Here is a 17,829-nt window from a genome sequence, read left to right as displayed (position 1 = left end):
CCAGATGTCCATCAGTGACAGACTGGATTAAGAAAATGTGGCACATACACACCATGGAATACTATGCAGCCATAAAAAAGATGATTTCATGTCCTTTGTAGGGACATGGATGCAGCTGGAAACCATCATTCTTAGCAAACTGTCGCAAGAACAGAAAAACACCGCACGTTCTTACCTATAGGTGGGAATTGAACAATGAGAGCACTTAGACACAGGAAGGGGAACATCACACACCAGGGCCTGTTGTGGGGTGAGGGGAAGGGGGAGGGATAGCATTAGAAGATATACCTAATCTAAATGACAAGTTAATGGGTGCAGCACACCAACATGGCACATGTATACATATGTAACAAACCTGCATGTTGTGCACATGTACCCTAGAACTTAAAGTATAATTTAAAAAAAAAAATGAGTAAAAATTAAAATTAAACATTTCAAAATTTGCAAGATACTGCTAAAACAGTAGAGTGAAATTTATAGCATTAAAGCCTGTGTTAGAAAAGACAACAAAGATCTCAGATTAATGGGCTCAACTACCACCTTAGGAAACTGGAAAAGAAAAAAAGGCACAATTAAACCCAAAGTAAGCAGAATAAAGGATATAACAATGAGAACAGAGATTAGCAAACTAGAAAATAGAATGATTTTAAAAAACTAACCAAAAACTAGTTATTTGAGAATGTCAGTAAAATGGTTAAGCCTCTAGCCAGACTGATCAGAAAGAGAAGACACAAATTTTCAGTACCAGTAATATGAAAGGTGACGTCAGTACAGATTCAACCAATATTAGAAGGAATATTTTTAAATACTATATATGGGCTGGATGTGGTGGCTCATGCCTGTAATCCCAGCACTTTGAGGGGGCCAAAGCAGGAGGAATACTTGACACCAAGAGTTGAAGACCAACCTGAGTATCATAGTAAGACTCCATCTCTTTAAAAAAAAAAAAAAAAATAGCTGAACATGGTGGCATGGCCTATAGTCCTAGTTACTCAGGAGCCTAAGACAGGAAGGTCACTTGAGCCCCAGGAGTTTCAGGTTGCAGTTAGCTATGATCACACCACTGCCCTCCAGCCTGGGCAACAAAGTGAGACACTGTCTCTTTAAAAAATGAAAAATAAAATAAAATTTACAAAGGCCCCGGACTGTGGCATACACTTGTACTTCCAGGACTTTGGGAGGCTGAGGCGGGCGGATCATGAGGTCAAGAGATTGAGACCATCTTGGCCAACATGGTGAAACCTCGTCTCTACTAAAAATACAAAAATTAGCTGGGCATGGTAGCACACACCTGTAGTCCCAGCTACTTGGGAGGCTGAGGCAAGAGAATCGCTTGAACCCGGGAGGCGGAGGTTGCGGTGAGCCAAGATTGCGCCACTGCACTCCAGCCTGGCGACAGAGCAAGACTCCATCTCAAAAAATAAATTAAATAAATAAATAAATAAATAAATAAATAAATAAACACACACACACACACACACACAATTTTATGCCAATAAATTTGACAATTGCTTTTAAAAAATTGAGTCTGTCGTTAAAATCCCAGTTCAGAAGTCTTCACAGGTAAATTCTACCAAACATTTAAGGAAGAAATAAAACCAATTCTACAAAACAAAAAAAAGAAGAAAAAAAAACCTTTTAGAAAATTAAAGAGGAAGAAATACTTCCCAGCTCATTTTATGAGATTGTTGTTACCCTGATGCTAAAATCAGGCCAGGAAAACTACAGACAAATCTCCCCATTGAACATAGATGAAAAATTATTAACAAAATGTTAGTAAATTGAATCCAACAATGTATAAGAAGGCAAACACAGGGCTGGGTGCAGTGGCTCACGCCTGTAATCCCAACACTTTGAGAGACCAAGGTAGAGGATTGCTTGAGGCCAGGAGTCCAAGAGCAGCCTGGGCAACATAGCAAGGTTTCATCTCTACAAAAAAATAAGAAATAATTAGCCAGGTATGGTGGTGCACACCTGTAGTCATAGCTACTCAGGAGGCAGAGGCAGGAGAATTGCTTGAGCCCAGGAATTCAAGATTGCAGTGAGCCATGAGTGCCACTGAAGAAAAAGATAAGAAAGGGAACAGAAGGGGAGGGGAGAGGAGGGGAAGGGAGGGAAGGAGAGAGGGACAGAAAGAAAGGTAACTTCCTCAGCTCAATAGGAGCATCTATGAAGCATTTATAGCTAACGTCATACAAAATGGTGAATGGTTGAATACTTTCTTCCTAACATCAGGAAGGCAAGGATGTTTAGTCTCACCACCTCTATTCAGCATTGAACTAGAGGTTCTAGACAATGCAGTAAGGTAAGAAAAAGACATTAAAATTACCCAAATTGGAAAAAAAAAGTAAGAGATCTTTATTCACAACATAATATTCTATGTAGAAAATACTGTGGAATCTACCAAAAAAAAAAAAAAACAGTCTATGAGAACTAATAAATAAGGTTTCCAGATACAAGATCAATATACAAAAATTATTTGTATATACTAGCAATGAAAAATTAGAAATTGAAATTAAAAGACAATGCCATTTACAATGACATCAAAAATATTCATACTTAGGTATAAATCTGACAAAAGAGGTATAAAAGACCTATATACTACTATAAAACATTGCTGAGAGCCCAGTGCGGTGGCTCCCACCTGTAATCCCAGCACTTTGGGAGGCCGAAGAGAGACCAGGAGTTCGAGACCAGTCTGGTCAACCTGGCGAAACCCATCTCTACTAAAACTACAAAATGTGGCCAGGCATGGTGGCGCATGCCTTTTTAATTCCAGCTACTCAGGAGGCTGAGGCAGGAGAATCACTTGAACCCGGGAGGTGGAGGTTGCAGTGAGCCAAGATCGCACCACTGTACTCCAGCCTGGGTGACAGAGTGAGACTGTCTGCAAAAAGATTTAAAATTAAAATATTGCTAAGAAAAAAAAAGTCTTTTTTTTTTTTTTTGAGATGGAGTCTTGCTCTGTTGCCCAGGCTAGAGTGCAGTGGTGCAATCTCAGTTCACTGCAACCTCTTCCCGCTGGGTTCACACAATTCTCCTGCCTCAGCCTCCCGAGTAGCTGGGATTACAGGCATATGCTACCATGCCTGGCTAATTTTTGTATTTTTAGTAGAGATGGGGTTTCAGCATGTTGGCCAGACTGGTCTCAAACTCCTGACCTCAAGTGATCCACCTGCCTCGGCCTCCTAAAGTCCTGAGATTACAGGCATCAGCCACCGCGCCCGGCTGCTGAGAAAAATTTAAGATGATCTAAATAAAGAGACCGTGTTCATGGGTCAAAAGGTTCATTATTGTTAAGATGGCAGCTCTTCCTAAATTCATCAGTAGATTCAGTACAATCTCAGTGAAAATTCCAGCAGACTATTTTGTAGAAATTGGCAAGCTAATTATAAAATGTATATGGAAATGCAAAGGATCAAACTAACTTTGAAAAAGAGCAAATCAAGACACTATGTTAGTAATATAAAAGTAGATATAGAGGCTGGGTACAGTGGCTCACATCTGTAATCCCAGCACTTTAGGAGACTGAGGTAGGAGGATCACTTGATGCCAGGAGTTTGAGACTAGCCTGGGCAATATGGCAAGACTTCATCACACACACATATATATATATATATATATGTTTTTGTTTTGTTTTTGAGACGGAGTCTTCCTCTGTCACCCAGGCTGGAGTGCAGTGATGATCTCGGCTCACTGCAACCTCTGCCTCCTGGGTTCAAGTGATTCTCCTGTATCTGCCTCCCAAGTAGCTGGGATTACAGGTGCAACCACCACGCCCAGCTAATTTTTGTATTTTTAGTAGTGATGCAGTTTCACCATGTTGGCCAGACTGGTCTTGAACTCCTGACCTCGTGACCTGCCCACCTCAGCCTCCCAAAGTGCTAGGATAACAGGCATGAGCCACTGCACCCAGCCTACAAAAACTATTTTTAAATTAGCCAGATACGGTGGTGCACACCTGTAGTGCCAGCTACTGCTGTGAGCTATGGCCACGCTACTGCACTCCAAAGTGATAACCTGTCTCCAAAAAAAAAAACAAAACAAAAGTAGACAAACATATAAATAGTAAAAGACAGAGTCCATAAATAGATTCATACATATATAAACAATTGATTTTCAGTAAAAGTACAAAGGTAATTCAGGAGAGAAAAGAGTCTTTTTAACAATGCTACTGGAACGATTGGATATTCATATGCAAAAGGAAAAAGCCTCAATCCATACCTGTTACATATATAAAAATTAACTCAAAATGGTCCATAGACCTAAATGTAAGGGCTAAAAAAATAACACTTCTAGCAGAAAACATAGGAGAAAATCTTTATGACCTTGGTTTTTCAGATGTGACACCAAAATGGTTTTTTGGCTTCATCAAATAAAGACTTTCTGTTCCTTGAAAGACACTTTTAAGGCATGAAAAGACAAGTTACAACCTTGGAAAAAATTTTTGGAAATCATGTATCTGATAAAGAACTTTATATATTCAGAATATATAAAGAACTCTTAAAACTGAAAAATAAGAAAACAACCTAATTAAAAATGGGCAAAGAATCTAAATAGACATTGCTCCAAAGAAGATATACAGAGGTCAAATAAACACATGAAAGATTCTCAACAACTTCAGGTGTTAGAGAAAGCAAATTAAACCCAAAAAGAGATACAATATACCTATTACAATGTCCAAAATTGAAAGATTGACCATACCAAATGTTGGCAAGGCTGTGAAAGAACTGGAACCTCATACACTGCTGGTGGAAATGTAAAATGTTACAACCACTTTAGAAAACAGTGCCAGACTCTTTAAAAGTAATGCTTACACATACCGTATGATACATTCTACTCACAGGTGTTTACCCAAGAGAAGTAGAAGCATATGTCCATACAAAGAATTGTATGTTCACAGCAGCTTTATGTGTAAATAAATACTGGAAATAACCCGAATATCTACTAATAGATGAATGGATTAAAAAAAAAAAGTTATGCTATATTTATACGATAGGATACTAAGTAATAAAGGAACAGACTTGATATATGCAGCAACATGGTTGAATGGTGAAATAATTATGCCAAACAAAAGAAGCCAGACATAAAAGAATATGTAGTGTATGCTTCAATTTATATGAAACTCTAGAAAATGCAAGCTAATATAGAATGTCAGAAAGCTGATCAGTCGTTGCAGGGGTGGGGTATAGAGGGGCACAAGGGAGAAATTATTACAAGGGCCTTAAGGAGACTTTTTGTGATGATGGATTTGTTCACTATCTTTATTGTGATGATGGTTTCACAATTATATACATAATCAAAACATCAAATTGCTCACTATAAATATGTGCAGTTTATAGTATGTTAAAGCTGTTTTTAAAAAAATAAGAAAGCCCAAAAGAAAGTAGGACTCACTACTGGAATTCTTACTACTCTAGTAAACATTACAGAAAAACTATGTAACTCTATAAATTAATCACAGATAGTGTATTTTAAAATACTTCAGTGGGGCCAGGCGCAGCGGCTCATGCCTGTAATCCCGGCACTTTGGGAGGCCGAGGCGGGTGGATCACCTGAGGTCAGGAGTTCAAGACCAGCCTGGCCAAGATGGTGAAACCCCATCTCTACTAAAAATACAAAACTTAGCCAAGCATGGTGGCACATGCCTGTAATCCCAGCTACTCAGTAGGCTGAGACAGGAGAATCACTTGAACCTAGGAGGTGGAGGTTGCAGTGAGCTGAGAAGCACGCCATTGCACTTCAGCCTGGGCTACAGAACGAAACTCCCTCTCAAAGAAAGAAAAAAAAAGAAAGAAAGAAATACTTCAATGGATATTTTTTAAAGCAAAGAACCTTTTGTAAAAGTAGTCTTGACTGTTGAATGCATCTTTTTCATGACTGCTATTGTGATATATTGTGTTTCCTTAAAGTGGATGTACATCAATTCGGCTGGGATAATGACAGCACCATTCCATATCTTTCTAAGAGCTGAGCAACTATAGCATTATGGCGATTGTGCTTTGCCTTGGAGTGGCAGAGGGCAGATGCAATAGCTGACTACTGAGTCTTCAGTGTGCAGACAGTTTGGTGCACTTGTTAAATATGTATTGTGATTTGATGTTTACTCTACTTGGCATCTCAGCCAAATTTCACCTTAGGAACTTACATGTACTTCATCAAGACAACATTAGAAATACTTCAAAATGATTCATTTCCTCTTAACACAAATCTAAATTAGTCCTTGCATGGAGACTATTTACATGTGAAAGTTCCTTTTCAGCCTTCTCACAAAATCAGAACCACCAAGTTTTAAAATACCAGTGTGTTTTAAATGTTCTATTAAAAGATCTGGCTTTGTTACCATGGGGTAAAAGAATGCAGTAAGTAGGAATGATAAAAGTCAGCTGTGGAACTTGACTTTCCAGGTATGTTTTTTGAGCTTATTGTACAGAGTAAGCAATCAGTAAGCTGATTGGCAATTCTCCTCTTTCCTGCCATGCTCATGGCAGTGGGACACAGGAACCATGATGTTCTTTCTCACCTCCTCTCTCCGATCCTACAACTGTGGTGACTCAGCCTTTCTTCCTTTCTTTCTTTCAGGGTGTGAACGGCATGTCTGTGGATGAGAAGCCTGACTCCCCCATGTATGTGTATGAGTCCACAGTCCACTGCACCAACATCCTCCTGGGCCTCAATGACCAGCGGAAAAAGGATATTCTCTGTGACGTGACTTTGATCGTGGAAAGGAAGGAGTTCCGGGCCCACCGGGCTGTGCTGGCCGCATGCAGTGAATACTTTTGGCAGGCGCTGGTCGGACAGACAAAAAATGACTTGGTGGTCAGCTTACCTGAGGAGGTACAGTAATTTGGTTTGTGTGATTGTTAATGGATGTTTATTGACTTACAGAAAACTGGCTGAGTAGGAGCTAGAAGATGTACTAGGTGCCATGTCCCCACTCAGGAGCTGATGTCCAAGTCACACGTTATGTTTGTGGCATTGTCGGTTTCTATTTGATACACTTAAAGTCTCAGAGGCACAGAATATGAATATCTTTCTTGAAGCGAACTGAACCTCACCTGCAGCTCAGTCACTTGTAGTTTCTAGTTCACTTACCCTTCAGGTTTTGAGTGGTTCAGCCTAAGTTTGGCACAGTCCTAGATGTGGGATCTGAATCATTGCTATGATTTCTGTCTTTCAGATGGTGTAAGGATCACTAGATTTCCCTTGAGAGTAAAAGATTGAAAGCATTCACAGCACCTTCTTTGCTTGGGGGAAAAATAAAAGCAACTAGTAATTTTCACCGTTAATTCAGTAAGATTCTAAGAAGTGTAAATTTGCTTTTCTCACCATTGTTGAAAACAGCCCACTCAGGTTTCTTAATTACATCAGTGAGTACGGTTATTTTGGTACTTTGGGGACACTAGTAGCTGGACCTGGTCTGTCCAGAGATGACATTTAATTGGATGGTTTAAGTTGTAGGAACCCAAAAAATGAACTTCACAGTGACAAACCATTAAATGGTCACCCTTTGAGCCCTATATGCACTTCCTCATAATTCATCATCCTGACTTCTGTCATTCCTATGGGACTAAAGGTAATATTTTGTGTTTGGGCAGAATCATTCCCTGTGAACCACCAGCACAGTGTGCAGCTCTTGGGCCACCACCAACAGTTGCACAAGCTGTGTACTCTAACTCCCAGGAGTACAACTCACATCCATAGTTTTTGCAAATAGATTCCCTGGAGTTGTGTAGCGTTCGACTAAGCAACTCTTCACAGCAATCTTAGGAGAAACCAAAGACCCCATCACCTAGATATGATGCTGATGGTTACAACCGGCATTAAATCCCAGAAGTCACAAACTAGATGCCTTCAGGGGCCTGGCAAATAATACAAATGAGTGAAGTAGGTTGTATATAGGACAGTAGGAAGTGATGGGGCACTCACCTGCTCCACCAAAAGGCATCTAAGTTCAACATAAAAAACAAGAAGCCAGGTGTAGTAGAGTGCACCTGTAGCCCCAGCTACTCAGGAGGCTGAGGCAGGAGGATCCCTTGAGCCCAGGAGTTCGAGACAAGCCTGGGCAACATAGCAAGACTCCATCTTTTAAAAAATAATACTTTGGGAGGCCAAGGCAGGCAGATCATGAGATCAGGAGTTTGAGATCAGCCTGGTCAACATGGTGAAACCCCATCTCTACCAAAAATACAAAATATTAGCCAGGCGTAGTGGTGTGCGCCTGTAATCCCAGCTACTCGGGAGGCTGCAGCAGGAGAATCGCTTGAACCTGGGAGGCAGAGGTTGCAGTAAGCCAGGATCATGCCATTGCACTCCAGCCTGGGTGACAGGGCAAGACTGTGTCTCAAAACAAACAAAAAAAAAGAATAATTAAAAATTTAAAACACTATTTGTGTTTGCCCATTTGACAGACAAGACATGGGTAGTGGAGGTTTCTTCAGTTCCCAGTCGCTTGTTAAGCAACATCTGCTGTTACCCATGCTGAGCAGGAAAGCAGCCAGCTGATGAAAGTGAGGACCGGGGCCAGGTGCGGCAGCTCATGCCTGTCATCCTGATACTTCAGGAGGCCAAAGTGGGAAGACTACTCGAGTTCAGGAGTTCAAGACTGTCTTGGGCAACATAGGGACACCCCATATCTATAAAAGATTTAAAAATTAGCTAGATGTGGTGGACACACCTGTGGTCTCAGCTACTCGGGAGGCTGAGCGGGGAGGATCGCTTGAGCCCAGGAGCTTGAGGCTGAAAGTGAGCCATAATCACACCAGTGCACTCCAGCCTGGGTGACAGAGTGAGAACGTGTCTCAAAAAGTAATAAATAAATAAATAAGGACTATATAAACACTAGCATTTTCACGTTTGTATCCTTGTTACATACTCAACATAGAGTGCTCCATTACCACTCCGCATCCCACTAATAAGTAGGTAGCTAGAGAAATCCTGACACTAGAAGCAAAAGGACAGATCAGCTAAATGACATACTGGGGCTGGGATAAGGAGTGGAGCACTGGGTACCAAGTAACAGGAAAGCCAAGGAATGGCAGCTGCAGCATAGCCAGGGGATCCTGAGCTGGCCTTTCCTTAACTGCGCTGTTGGGGACATACTTAACTAGCTGCCCTGCCGTGAAGGCTAGGTGAGATGATAAATACAAAAATTCTCAGCACAGCCCTTATCCTCTAGTAGGCATTTGACAAATACAAGTCTCTTTTTAAAGGCAGAGTCTTGCTCTGTTGCCCAGGTTGGACTGGAACTCTTGAGCTCAAGGGATCCTCCAGCCTTGAATTATTTATCAAAAATACAATACCAAGGCAGTAAAATGTAAAGGAAACTGGGATACATATGTATATGGCATAACCTTAAAGTTTCTTTTTAGATCAAATCCCTGATAATCCCTTATTTCCATGGCATTGGAAATGGCATTTTAAATAAGAGGCACACCGTATCAACATCACACAAAAATCTATTTGGCCTTTTAAGTGAGAATTTGCTGTGTGTTCTCATTTAAATGAGAATTGCTGTGTGTTGATTTTCTTTCTTCCTCCCTCTGTAGAATGATTATCCTCCCTGCATCATCTACATCCTCGAAACCATTGAAACATTCTAGTTGCTCACATATCTGAAATCTCCAGGTAGAACTAGATCCTTTTTTTCTTATGAAATGCAAATTCATATTTTCAGTAATCCAGCTGTAAGTATCTTATTGATGGAACATGCAAGCCAGCCCCACTGGCGTTTTCTTTTGAGGCTGTGTCATTGTTTCTAAGGCCTCCTTTGAAGAGCCCTCCCCCTCTGCTCAGGGCACCTGCTGTGGACCCACGTGCTGGGCATTGTTTTCCTTGTCTTACTGCGTGCACACTGAAATGTCCCTGCAGGCTCAATGGAAATTGTCACACTTAGCTCAGTGAATGGTTTCATAGAATTTGAATTAAGTGGTAAATAAGCAAACATTCTAAACACTACCTTAGAAAGTAGCTGTCTGGAACTAATTGGCATTTGGTTCATAGGATATAAGAAAAAGCATTAAATTAGCTCCTTGGAAATGTTTAAACCTCATCATAATCCTATCGCCGAATTTGAATCAACTTCTGGCCCTGCCCTCCTCTTACTCACACTTGACCCATCTCCACTTCCTTGGCAGCCAACCGCTGCGCTCCTCAAGGGGGCCCACACCGCCAGGCCTGAGAGTTCCTCCTAGGAGCCTGAAACTTCCCAACACAAACTGCCACCCTCCCACCCCACTCCTCATCCACTTTAGGCAGATCTGCCCTCCAGCGACTGTCCAGTTGTGCAGTTCCACCCCCAAATCCCAATTCCTGATGAGCCGCGCCATTACCAGCACATTAGAGCCACTCACAGAGGCCAGCATAGCCTCTAAACTGAAAGAGAGACAAAAATAGAGGGAGGCCTCCTTCTAGAAATCAAGGAATAATTGAGTTAGCTTGCTTTAAAAAGAAAAAAAAATGGCAATCCCTAGAATTTCTAGGACTTGAGTGTTGGTTCCCCACTGAAAAACATACCCAGGTAATTTTGTCAGCAAATAGTAGGAGATAAGCCACTGTACTTAGTACTTTCATTACATAACAAAGCAGATCATTCAATTTTATAATGAGTCAGTATATGTTGTGCTAAGAGATGAAGAGAAAGTAGTTGATGTGCTAAGCATTGCGGGGCCGTTCTTCCACTGTTCATGAGCATGACACCTCATTAGCTGTAGTCATGGAGGCCATTTCAGGTTGGATGCCAGCCATGAGGGAAGTAGCATCATGACTATGAAGTTCAGTCTTACCGCGTGTCGAATTCAGAGGACAGGGAGGGGATGTGCTTCCTTAGAAGATGCTCAGCCCACAGTGGGTTTGCACATCAACCCTCTTCTTACATGGCCGCTTGACTGCCTCACAGAATGCAAGGGGAAGAGCGGCTGTTAAAAGGTAACTGCCAAGGTCTCACCACCTTTCTCTGGCTTGCTTCCTGTGTCCTTGTACCCTCTAGAGAAGGGGATGGGTTCATGCAGGGAATGGCTACAGGCTGGGGGTGAGTATGGCCCCTGCAGGTAGACCTTATGTTTTCCTTGGTATAAATAGATTTCAGGCTTGTGCTGGCTTGTGCTCTCTATCTTTTGCTTTCTCTCTCTCTCTCTCTCAACATTTTAGGGCAAATCTCACTTTTCAGTGCTATACAGGAAAGAAAGCTGACCCAGAAGGATTCTAAAGAAAAGACATTTGTTGTTAAGTCTTAACCACAGGCTGCAATAAAGAACATTCCTGCAGCAGTACTGCCAAGCACAGATGCCAACAAGGAAATTATGGAATCTTCTTGTCTGGAAGTTTTTAGAGGATATGAAAGCTGTTAATGTCTCTGGGATGGTTTAGGTTCAGTCTTTTAAGGAAGCAGTAAGGCAGTCATGATTATCTTTGGGCAACCCTTTCAGCATGTAATAGAAAGTAGTTAACACCACCGTACAGGGTGACAACAGCATTCTGAGCCTGAGGGTGAGGGCAGGGGAAGGTGGAATTTTGGTGGGAAACAAGCTGAAGTCTTCAGGAAGTGGCATGACCAGGATGAAAAGGGCAAAGCACTCACCTAGCCCAGAGCACAGAGCCTGCCCTTTGGCCTCACCCCATTCACCTAAACAAAACTCTGAAGAAGACACCACCACTCTTTGCCTGAAAAAGAGTAATGGGCAGATTTTTTTAAACTAGGATCATCAGCCATGAGGGGCTGGGAAAACCACACTCTGGGCCTTGGTGTCACTGCATGTGAGGTCTTCAGCAAACCAGTCCTCCTCTCTGGGCTTCTGTTTTCTCACTCATTTATTTATTCATTCAACAAATATTTATCAAGACCCTGCTATGTAACCAGTTGCATCATTCTAGGTACTGGGCAAACCTAGCTCACATTCCAGTGGGGAGGAGGAAGAAAGAGAGGAAATTAATCAGTGTTAAATATACTTTGTTAGATGCCATTGAGGAAAAGAAAACAGAGAGGGGAGTTAGGGTAAGAGTATTACAATTTTAAAAAGAGTGGTCAAGAAAAGCCTGTTTGAGTGGGTGACTTTTGAAGAGAGACCTGGAGCAGGTGAGGGAGCTGGCTGTGCTGATGTCTAGGGAAAGAGTGAGCCAGACAGGAGGAATCGCAAGGAGGCTGTGGTGGGCGGGGTGTGTTTGCCACCCAGGAGCAGAGTGAGCCAAGGCAGAGTGGGGAGAGGTGAGTCAGAGAGGTGACAGGCCAGACTGTGCACCTCATTGAGCACTTGGCCTTTTTTCGGAACTAGCTGGCCACTGGAGAGTTTCACAGGTCATTCTGAGTGCCACATGAAAATAGATTGAAAGAGGGCCAGGGCAGAAGCAGGGAAAAGACACAAGAGGCTGAGATAGTAACCCAGGTGTGACCTGATTGCCTACACCAGGGTGATAGCAGTGACATGGTGGTTGGTGTCAGATTCTGGTGATATTTTGAAGGTAGAGCTCATGGGAATTTCTTATACGTTGGATACAGGATGGGAGAGAAAGAGAGGAGTCACAGATAACGTCCAGGCTTAGGATCTGAGCTGTTGGAAGAGTGGAGTTGGCATTAACTGAGATGGGTGAAGTGAAGACTGAGAGGAATAGGATTGGGGACTGGGATAGAATTGGGAGTTTTATTTTGTTTGTTTGTTTGTTTTTTGAGACAGAGTCTCACTGTGTCACTCAGGCTGGATTCTAGTGCCACAATCTCAGCTCACTGCCACCTCCACCTCCCAGGTTCAAGCAATTCCTCCCAAGTAGCTGGGATTACAGGCGTGCACCACCACGCCTGGCTAATTTTTGTATTTTTAGTAGGGACAGGATTTTGCCATGTTGGCCAGGCTGGTGTCGAACTCCTGACCTCAAGTGATCCACCTCCCTCAGCCTCCCAAAGTGCTAGGATTACAGGTGTGAGTCACCGCACCCAGCCTTCTATTTTGCATATATTAAGTTTGAGATGCCTGTTCACATCTAAGTAAAGATATCTAGCATGCAGTTGGATATACATGGCCAGAACTCATGGGAGAAGTCTATCCTGGAGATAAAAGTTGTAATACCAGAAATTTGGGAATACTGAAAGCAGTAAGACTACATACAATCACCAAGGAAGTGATCCTTGGAGCTTTGGAGCTTTGGATTGAGCCCTTGGAGCTTTCTCGAATTAACAGGTCAGGGAGATGAAGAGGAGCTGGCAAGGTAGTCCAAGAAGGAGCAAACCTGAAGTGGGAGGAAAAGCAAGAAAGCATAGTGCGAGGTAAGCCAGGTGAAGAAAGCATTTCGAGGAGGAGAGAGCGTCAACTAAGTCAAATGAAGCTGACTGTCAGCTAAGATGAAGGCCAAAAACTGACCATCCAGCAATTTGGAGGCCATTTGTGATTTTGTTGAGCACTTTTTGGGGAGCAGTAGAAACAAAAACCGATTTGATTGTGTTCTAGAGAGAATGAGGCTTTTTGAGTGAAAGGGAGCAGAGAAGTAGACCAGAGGTTGGAGGGAAACGGTGTCAAAAGAGGTTTCATTTGGTTTTTCATTTTAAGTAGGAAGAAATCCCAACGTGTTTGCACTCTGTGGTGAAGATTACCATTGCTCACCCACACCCAGTTTTCCTCTTTCCTAGACACACAGGAAGACTGAATTTGTCATCAGGTAAGCCATATGACTAGATCTAGCTGATGAAATGTGAGGTGAGGACTCTGCTCCTAGGCAGTCAGAAGTAGGTATGAGCTCTTTATGCTTTGTCGCATCCACTTAGCTGGTGTCAAAGGACTCTACAGTGATCAAGCTGTAGCCTAGGTCCCTGAGTCACTGTTGGAAGAGAGCCAGCAAAAGCCATCTGACTCAAATCAGGCTCTGACATGATGAGAAATAAACTTAAGTTAATTAAGCACTTAAGATTTGGTGTTTCTGGATGTGAAGGCAATCTGGCTGCAACATCTGTCACCCCAGCATCACCAGGTTGATTGGGCTGATCTGGCTGGCCAGGCAGGTGTCCTTTCCCTCCCTCACTGCTCCGTCTGTGTCCCTCCCGAAGCTACATGCTTGGTTGAAGAGGATGAACTTCCCTGATAGAGAAGGACCATTCTTCATTCACAGGTATATACATAGCTGCACTCCCTGCTAGAAGCTCCAAACAATCTCTCAAGATGTGGTGTTTTGTTAGCACAGCAAAGCCTAACCTGTCCTAATACCTGGGCTGAAGGGAAAGCTCCAAAAGAGAGAGAAAACTTGATGATACAGGAGACGGAAGTCCAGTTGCCTTGAGTATGCAACAGAGGATGGGATCTACTAACCAAATGGCCAGACTCAGTAAGTCACATCCTAAGCTGAAAATGATGGATTGGGGCTGGATGATCTCTGAGGTCCTAGCCTGTGTCACACAGGTTTACAGTCCTTGTCACACAGGTTTAGTGTCCTTGAACTTGGCTAGCTTCCTATTGGAGGAAGAGAGAAGAAATCCTGTTGGTCAGGAAGAGCGGAGGGATGTTTAGATTAAGAGGTAGGGAAAAGCCATAAAGATGGGAGGCAAACTGGCCAGGAAGGGATGGAACCACAGGACTCCAGAAGAGACGCAAGCTCAGTTCTCCTACTTTTATGATTTTTCCCTGATTTTTCAGAAAGGGCCTTACAGGCATTCACAGGAGAGACAGCTAAAGAGCAGAAAGAGACCCCTGGGCTGTCTGATCACCTAGGACATAGGCGGATCATGGCTGTTTAACCACGTCAGAAGGTGTTAAGATTTTGAGAAAATTACTTCACATTTAATGACCTCAATTTCAATATGAGTATACAAGGAGTAACAAGGCTAGTTACCAGTTTGACTTGCAGGGCCGCTGTTCAGATAAATGAAATGTGATGTGTTAAACTTCTTGGAAGGATGGTGCTATAGAAACAGTAGGTGTTATTATTCCCCTAAAAGGAAAGAACAGTCTTCTCTGATGAAATGGCTGTTACCTCAGAATCCTCATTAAAAGCTGTGGTGCAATTTTCCAAGTTGCGTTAGTGAGACTTGGCAGCAGATGAAAAAAAAAAGCAAATAAATAAGAAGTCAAAATATTTCAGGTAACTACTTGCTGGCAAGTGAGAAGTTTTCAAGTCCTGGAATCGTGCTGATAATTTTGAAATGCCTAAAGGCAGAACTTATTTATAGTAACGCAGAGGTGACTGCTAGCCCTGAAATGTGGGCCCCGATCTCGGATGGAGTTGCAATAAGGCAGCACCACAGAAAGGGGAGCTAATACTATTGTGTCTCCATCCCTGGAGGCTGCGGTGCTGATACAGAGGGAGGGAAATCTAGTGTGAAAATAGCCACAGCAATAGCTAATTTTAAAACTGAGACACATAAGCTGTTTCCAAATCTCTTACATTTTTTAAATCCTGAGGCCAGTAAGCCTATTTAAAGAAACTTATGCAGAAATGTGTTCCTCTTTTGGCATAGTAGTAGGAGTTGAGTAGACAAAAACCTAAGACATATCTAAAAATCATTTTAAGTGACCTGATTTCAAAGCCATTTTTAAGATTTCCTTTCACTATGCCTATTTATCCCTATCTGATGTAGGATGACCACAATAATCAACATTTTGAAATAGATTTATGACAAGGCCTCTGAAAGTAAACTTGTTTGCATCAAATTTTTAAAAAGTAGTTACCAGTGTATCTGTTCATTTTTAAACTCCTTTATATATGAACAAAATATCCTTTATGTTTCTTTCTTTCTCCCATTATGGAGTCTCTTAGCTATTTCAATTAAAATTAATAATAGCTTTAAAGACAAAGTTCAGAGCTATAAAGTTCCTCACTTGATCAGTCATCATAACTATTATTTTGTCGTAGTTAATCATAGAACCTGGGCCTTTACCAAGGTACTTAATTAAACTTTTTAATTCATGATAAGAATTTAAATAGCACTTGTGAGAGTTTTTCAAAATTATTTCTACTTTCCATCCAGATTACACCCTACACCCTTGGAAAAAAAACAATGTGTGACAAAGAGACATCATGGCTGTCAGCCAAGGGTATTGTAGGTCACACCAGCACAAACTGGCAGCAAGCCATTGTCCAATTAGCATGGCTTCGTCCTTGCAGAGCAATCACTCTTTGAGTAGATGGTTGAGTCACTCATGATGTAGTGGTGCTTCACTTGAGCCAGTCCTTCTTAGAACAGATTTCCTGTTCACTGTTAATACCTGTCCTCCTTTGCCAATACAAGTGCAGGATCATTTAGGCTGAAAGCTGAACAGAAGAGAAACATTGATTATGTATCTCATTTCTCTTGCTTCCTGAAAACTGAGATTGCAGTTAAACAGTGAAAGCACGGTGTGTTTTTTAAGTGAGTTACAAGAAAATACAGTTTCCACACCAAAATACTCAGAGTTGGAATCCAAGAGTCAGTTTTTGTTCTGTCTTTTCTTTGGCAGCTTTAACATTTGGCACAAATCTGAGGATATCAATAAAGTTACTTAATAATCTTAATGGATTCACATTCCATTCAAAAATTTGGAATGTCACCAAACATCTTCAGGTTTCAACTCCATTGTTGGGGTGTTCATGACATTTCTGGTGGGTGTGCAGTTATAAAAGCAGACAGCTTTTGAAAGAGGCCCTTCTTATGGTGAGAACACCTGGAATCTTGGTTGGATAAGCTGTAAGCCAGGAAATTGATTCAGGAATTTTTTAATAAAATGGATCATACCCAGGCATTGGAGTGATGCGTGGTGGTCAGTTAAAAAAAAAAAAAAAGGAAGAAAAAAAAGAAAGAAAGCTGTTCTTAAAAGCACAAAGAAAATAGAATAAAATTTTGGGCACTAATCAGTTAATACCTTTGTTCTCTTGTTTGTTTGGGTTCTGAACCAAATTACAGGCTAGAAAAGAATTGGCTTGTTTTGCTTTGAGGAGTGGAGGAGCAATTAAATAATAGCACTTCTGGTTTCCTAGGATCTCGGAAGTGTTCTTTTTTCCCATTAACTTGGTACACATAGTAAAATTCATCACTTTGCCATAGACTCCTAAAATATGTTGACAGTCTCTGAAACTGACATTGGCACCACCTCCAAGCTAGCTAGTAATGCAATGAGCTTTGCTGAGATGGACTTTCATGTGCAGCCTGGCAAAGGCTGTTTGTGAAAAAGTTAATGCATTCCACACCCTGGGTGGGATGGAGGCAGGCCTCCAACGTGAGCACATTTTTGACTGACTGGCAGCAAAGAGAAATACTGGCAGCTGTTCCCAAGCAAGGCCAAAAGTTGGCCAAGGGAGAAAAAAAAAAAATGCTGGGATTTAGCCAATGAAAGATTCCTGGGCTTAGAAGAAAACCAAAGGAAGGATACAGAAGGTCACAATTACAGGCCTCCAGCTTGTTGAAGAAACAACTATTTCATTTTATCTTCTGTTTTATAAAGGACAGTTATTAAATGTCATTGTTACTCATTTTTCCTGATTCTTTTTAAGCCATCATTTTCTATTGATTTCTTTGATGTTTGTATTCTTTATATGCAAAACCAAATGACAGATTATTCTTCCCAAGAGTAGTACATAGATGACATCATTCCTGGACGTGGCATTAACAACAAGGACTGGGTAGAGCAGGGCAGGTCTATGAGCAGTGGCCACACCCTTGGGTTTATCAAGCCAGATTGAGTGGCACTAGTCAAATGGAAGGCTCTATGTGGGTCACTTCAAAGGTCTGTCCAGAGAAACCCTTCTGATGCCTCCCTGCTTATCTGTTGTTCTTGTCTTATATAATAGTTAAGAAAAGAGAAGTGTAAGGAAAACAGGAAGTTACTAAAAAGGCCAGGGGAATGGCTGTTAACAGACAGGACCATCAAGCGTCTTGCT

The 17,829-nt window shown here is 41.8% G+C and overlaps 1 protein-coding gene across 5 annotated transcripts in view; it reads left to right on the top strand.

The window, feature by feature from the left end:
- The window catches only part of BACH2 (BTB domain and CNC homolog 2), a 379,921-nt gene that overhangs the window by 291,575 nt on the left and 70,517 nt on the right, over positions 1–17,829 (top strand). For all 5 annotated transcript variants that reach the window (XM_033234632.1, XM_033234634.1, XM_033234631.1 and 2 more), the window contains one exon: positions 6,583–6,837. In XM_033234632.1, the coding sequence (XP_033090523.1) occupies positions 6,595–6,837 (243 nt within the window). In that variant the 5' untranslated portion in view covers positions 6,583–6,594. The remainder of the gene's footprint in view (positions 1–6,582; positions 6,838–17,829) is intronic.

This window comes from Trachypithecus francoisi, unplaced genomic scaffold, assembly GCF_009764315.1.
Source record: "Trachypithecus francoisi isolate TF-2019V2 unplaced genomic scaffold, Tfra_2.0 Lachesis_group15, whole genome shotgun sequence".
Taxonomy (NCBI): domain Eukaryota; kingdom Metazoa; phylum Chordata; class Mammalia; order Primates; family Cercopithecidae; genus Trachypithecus; species Trachypithecus francoisi.
Note: the sequence above shows the minus strand (reverse complement) of the source record. Positions and strands in the feature narration are given on the sequence as shown.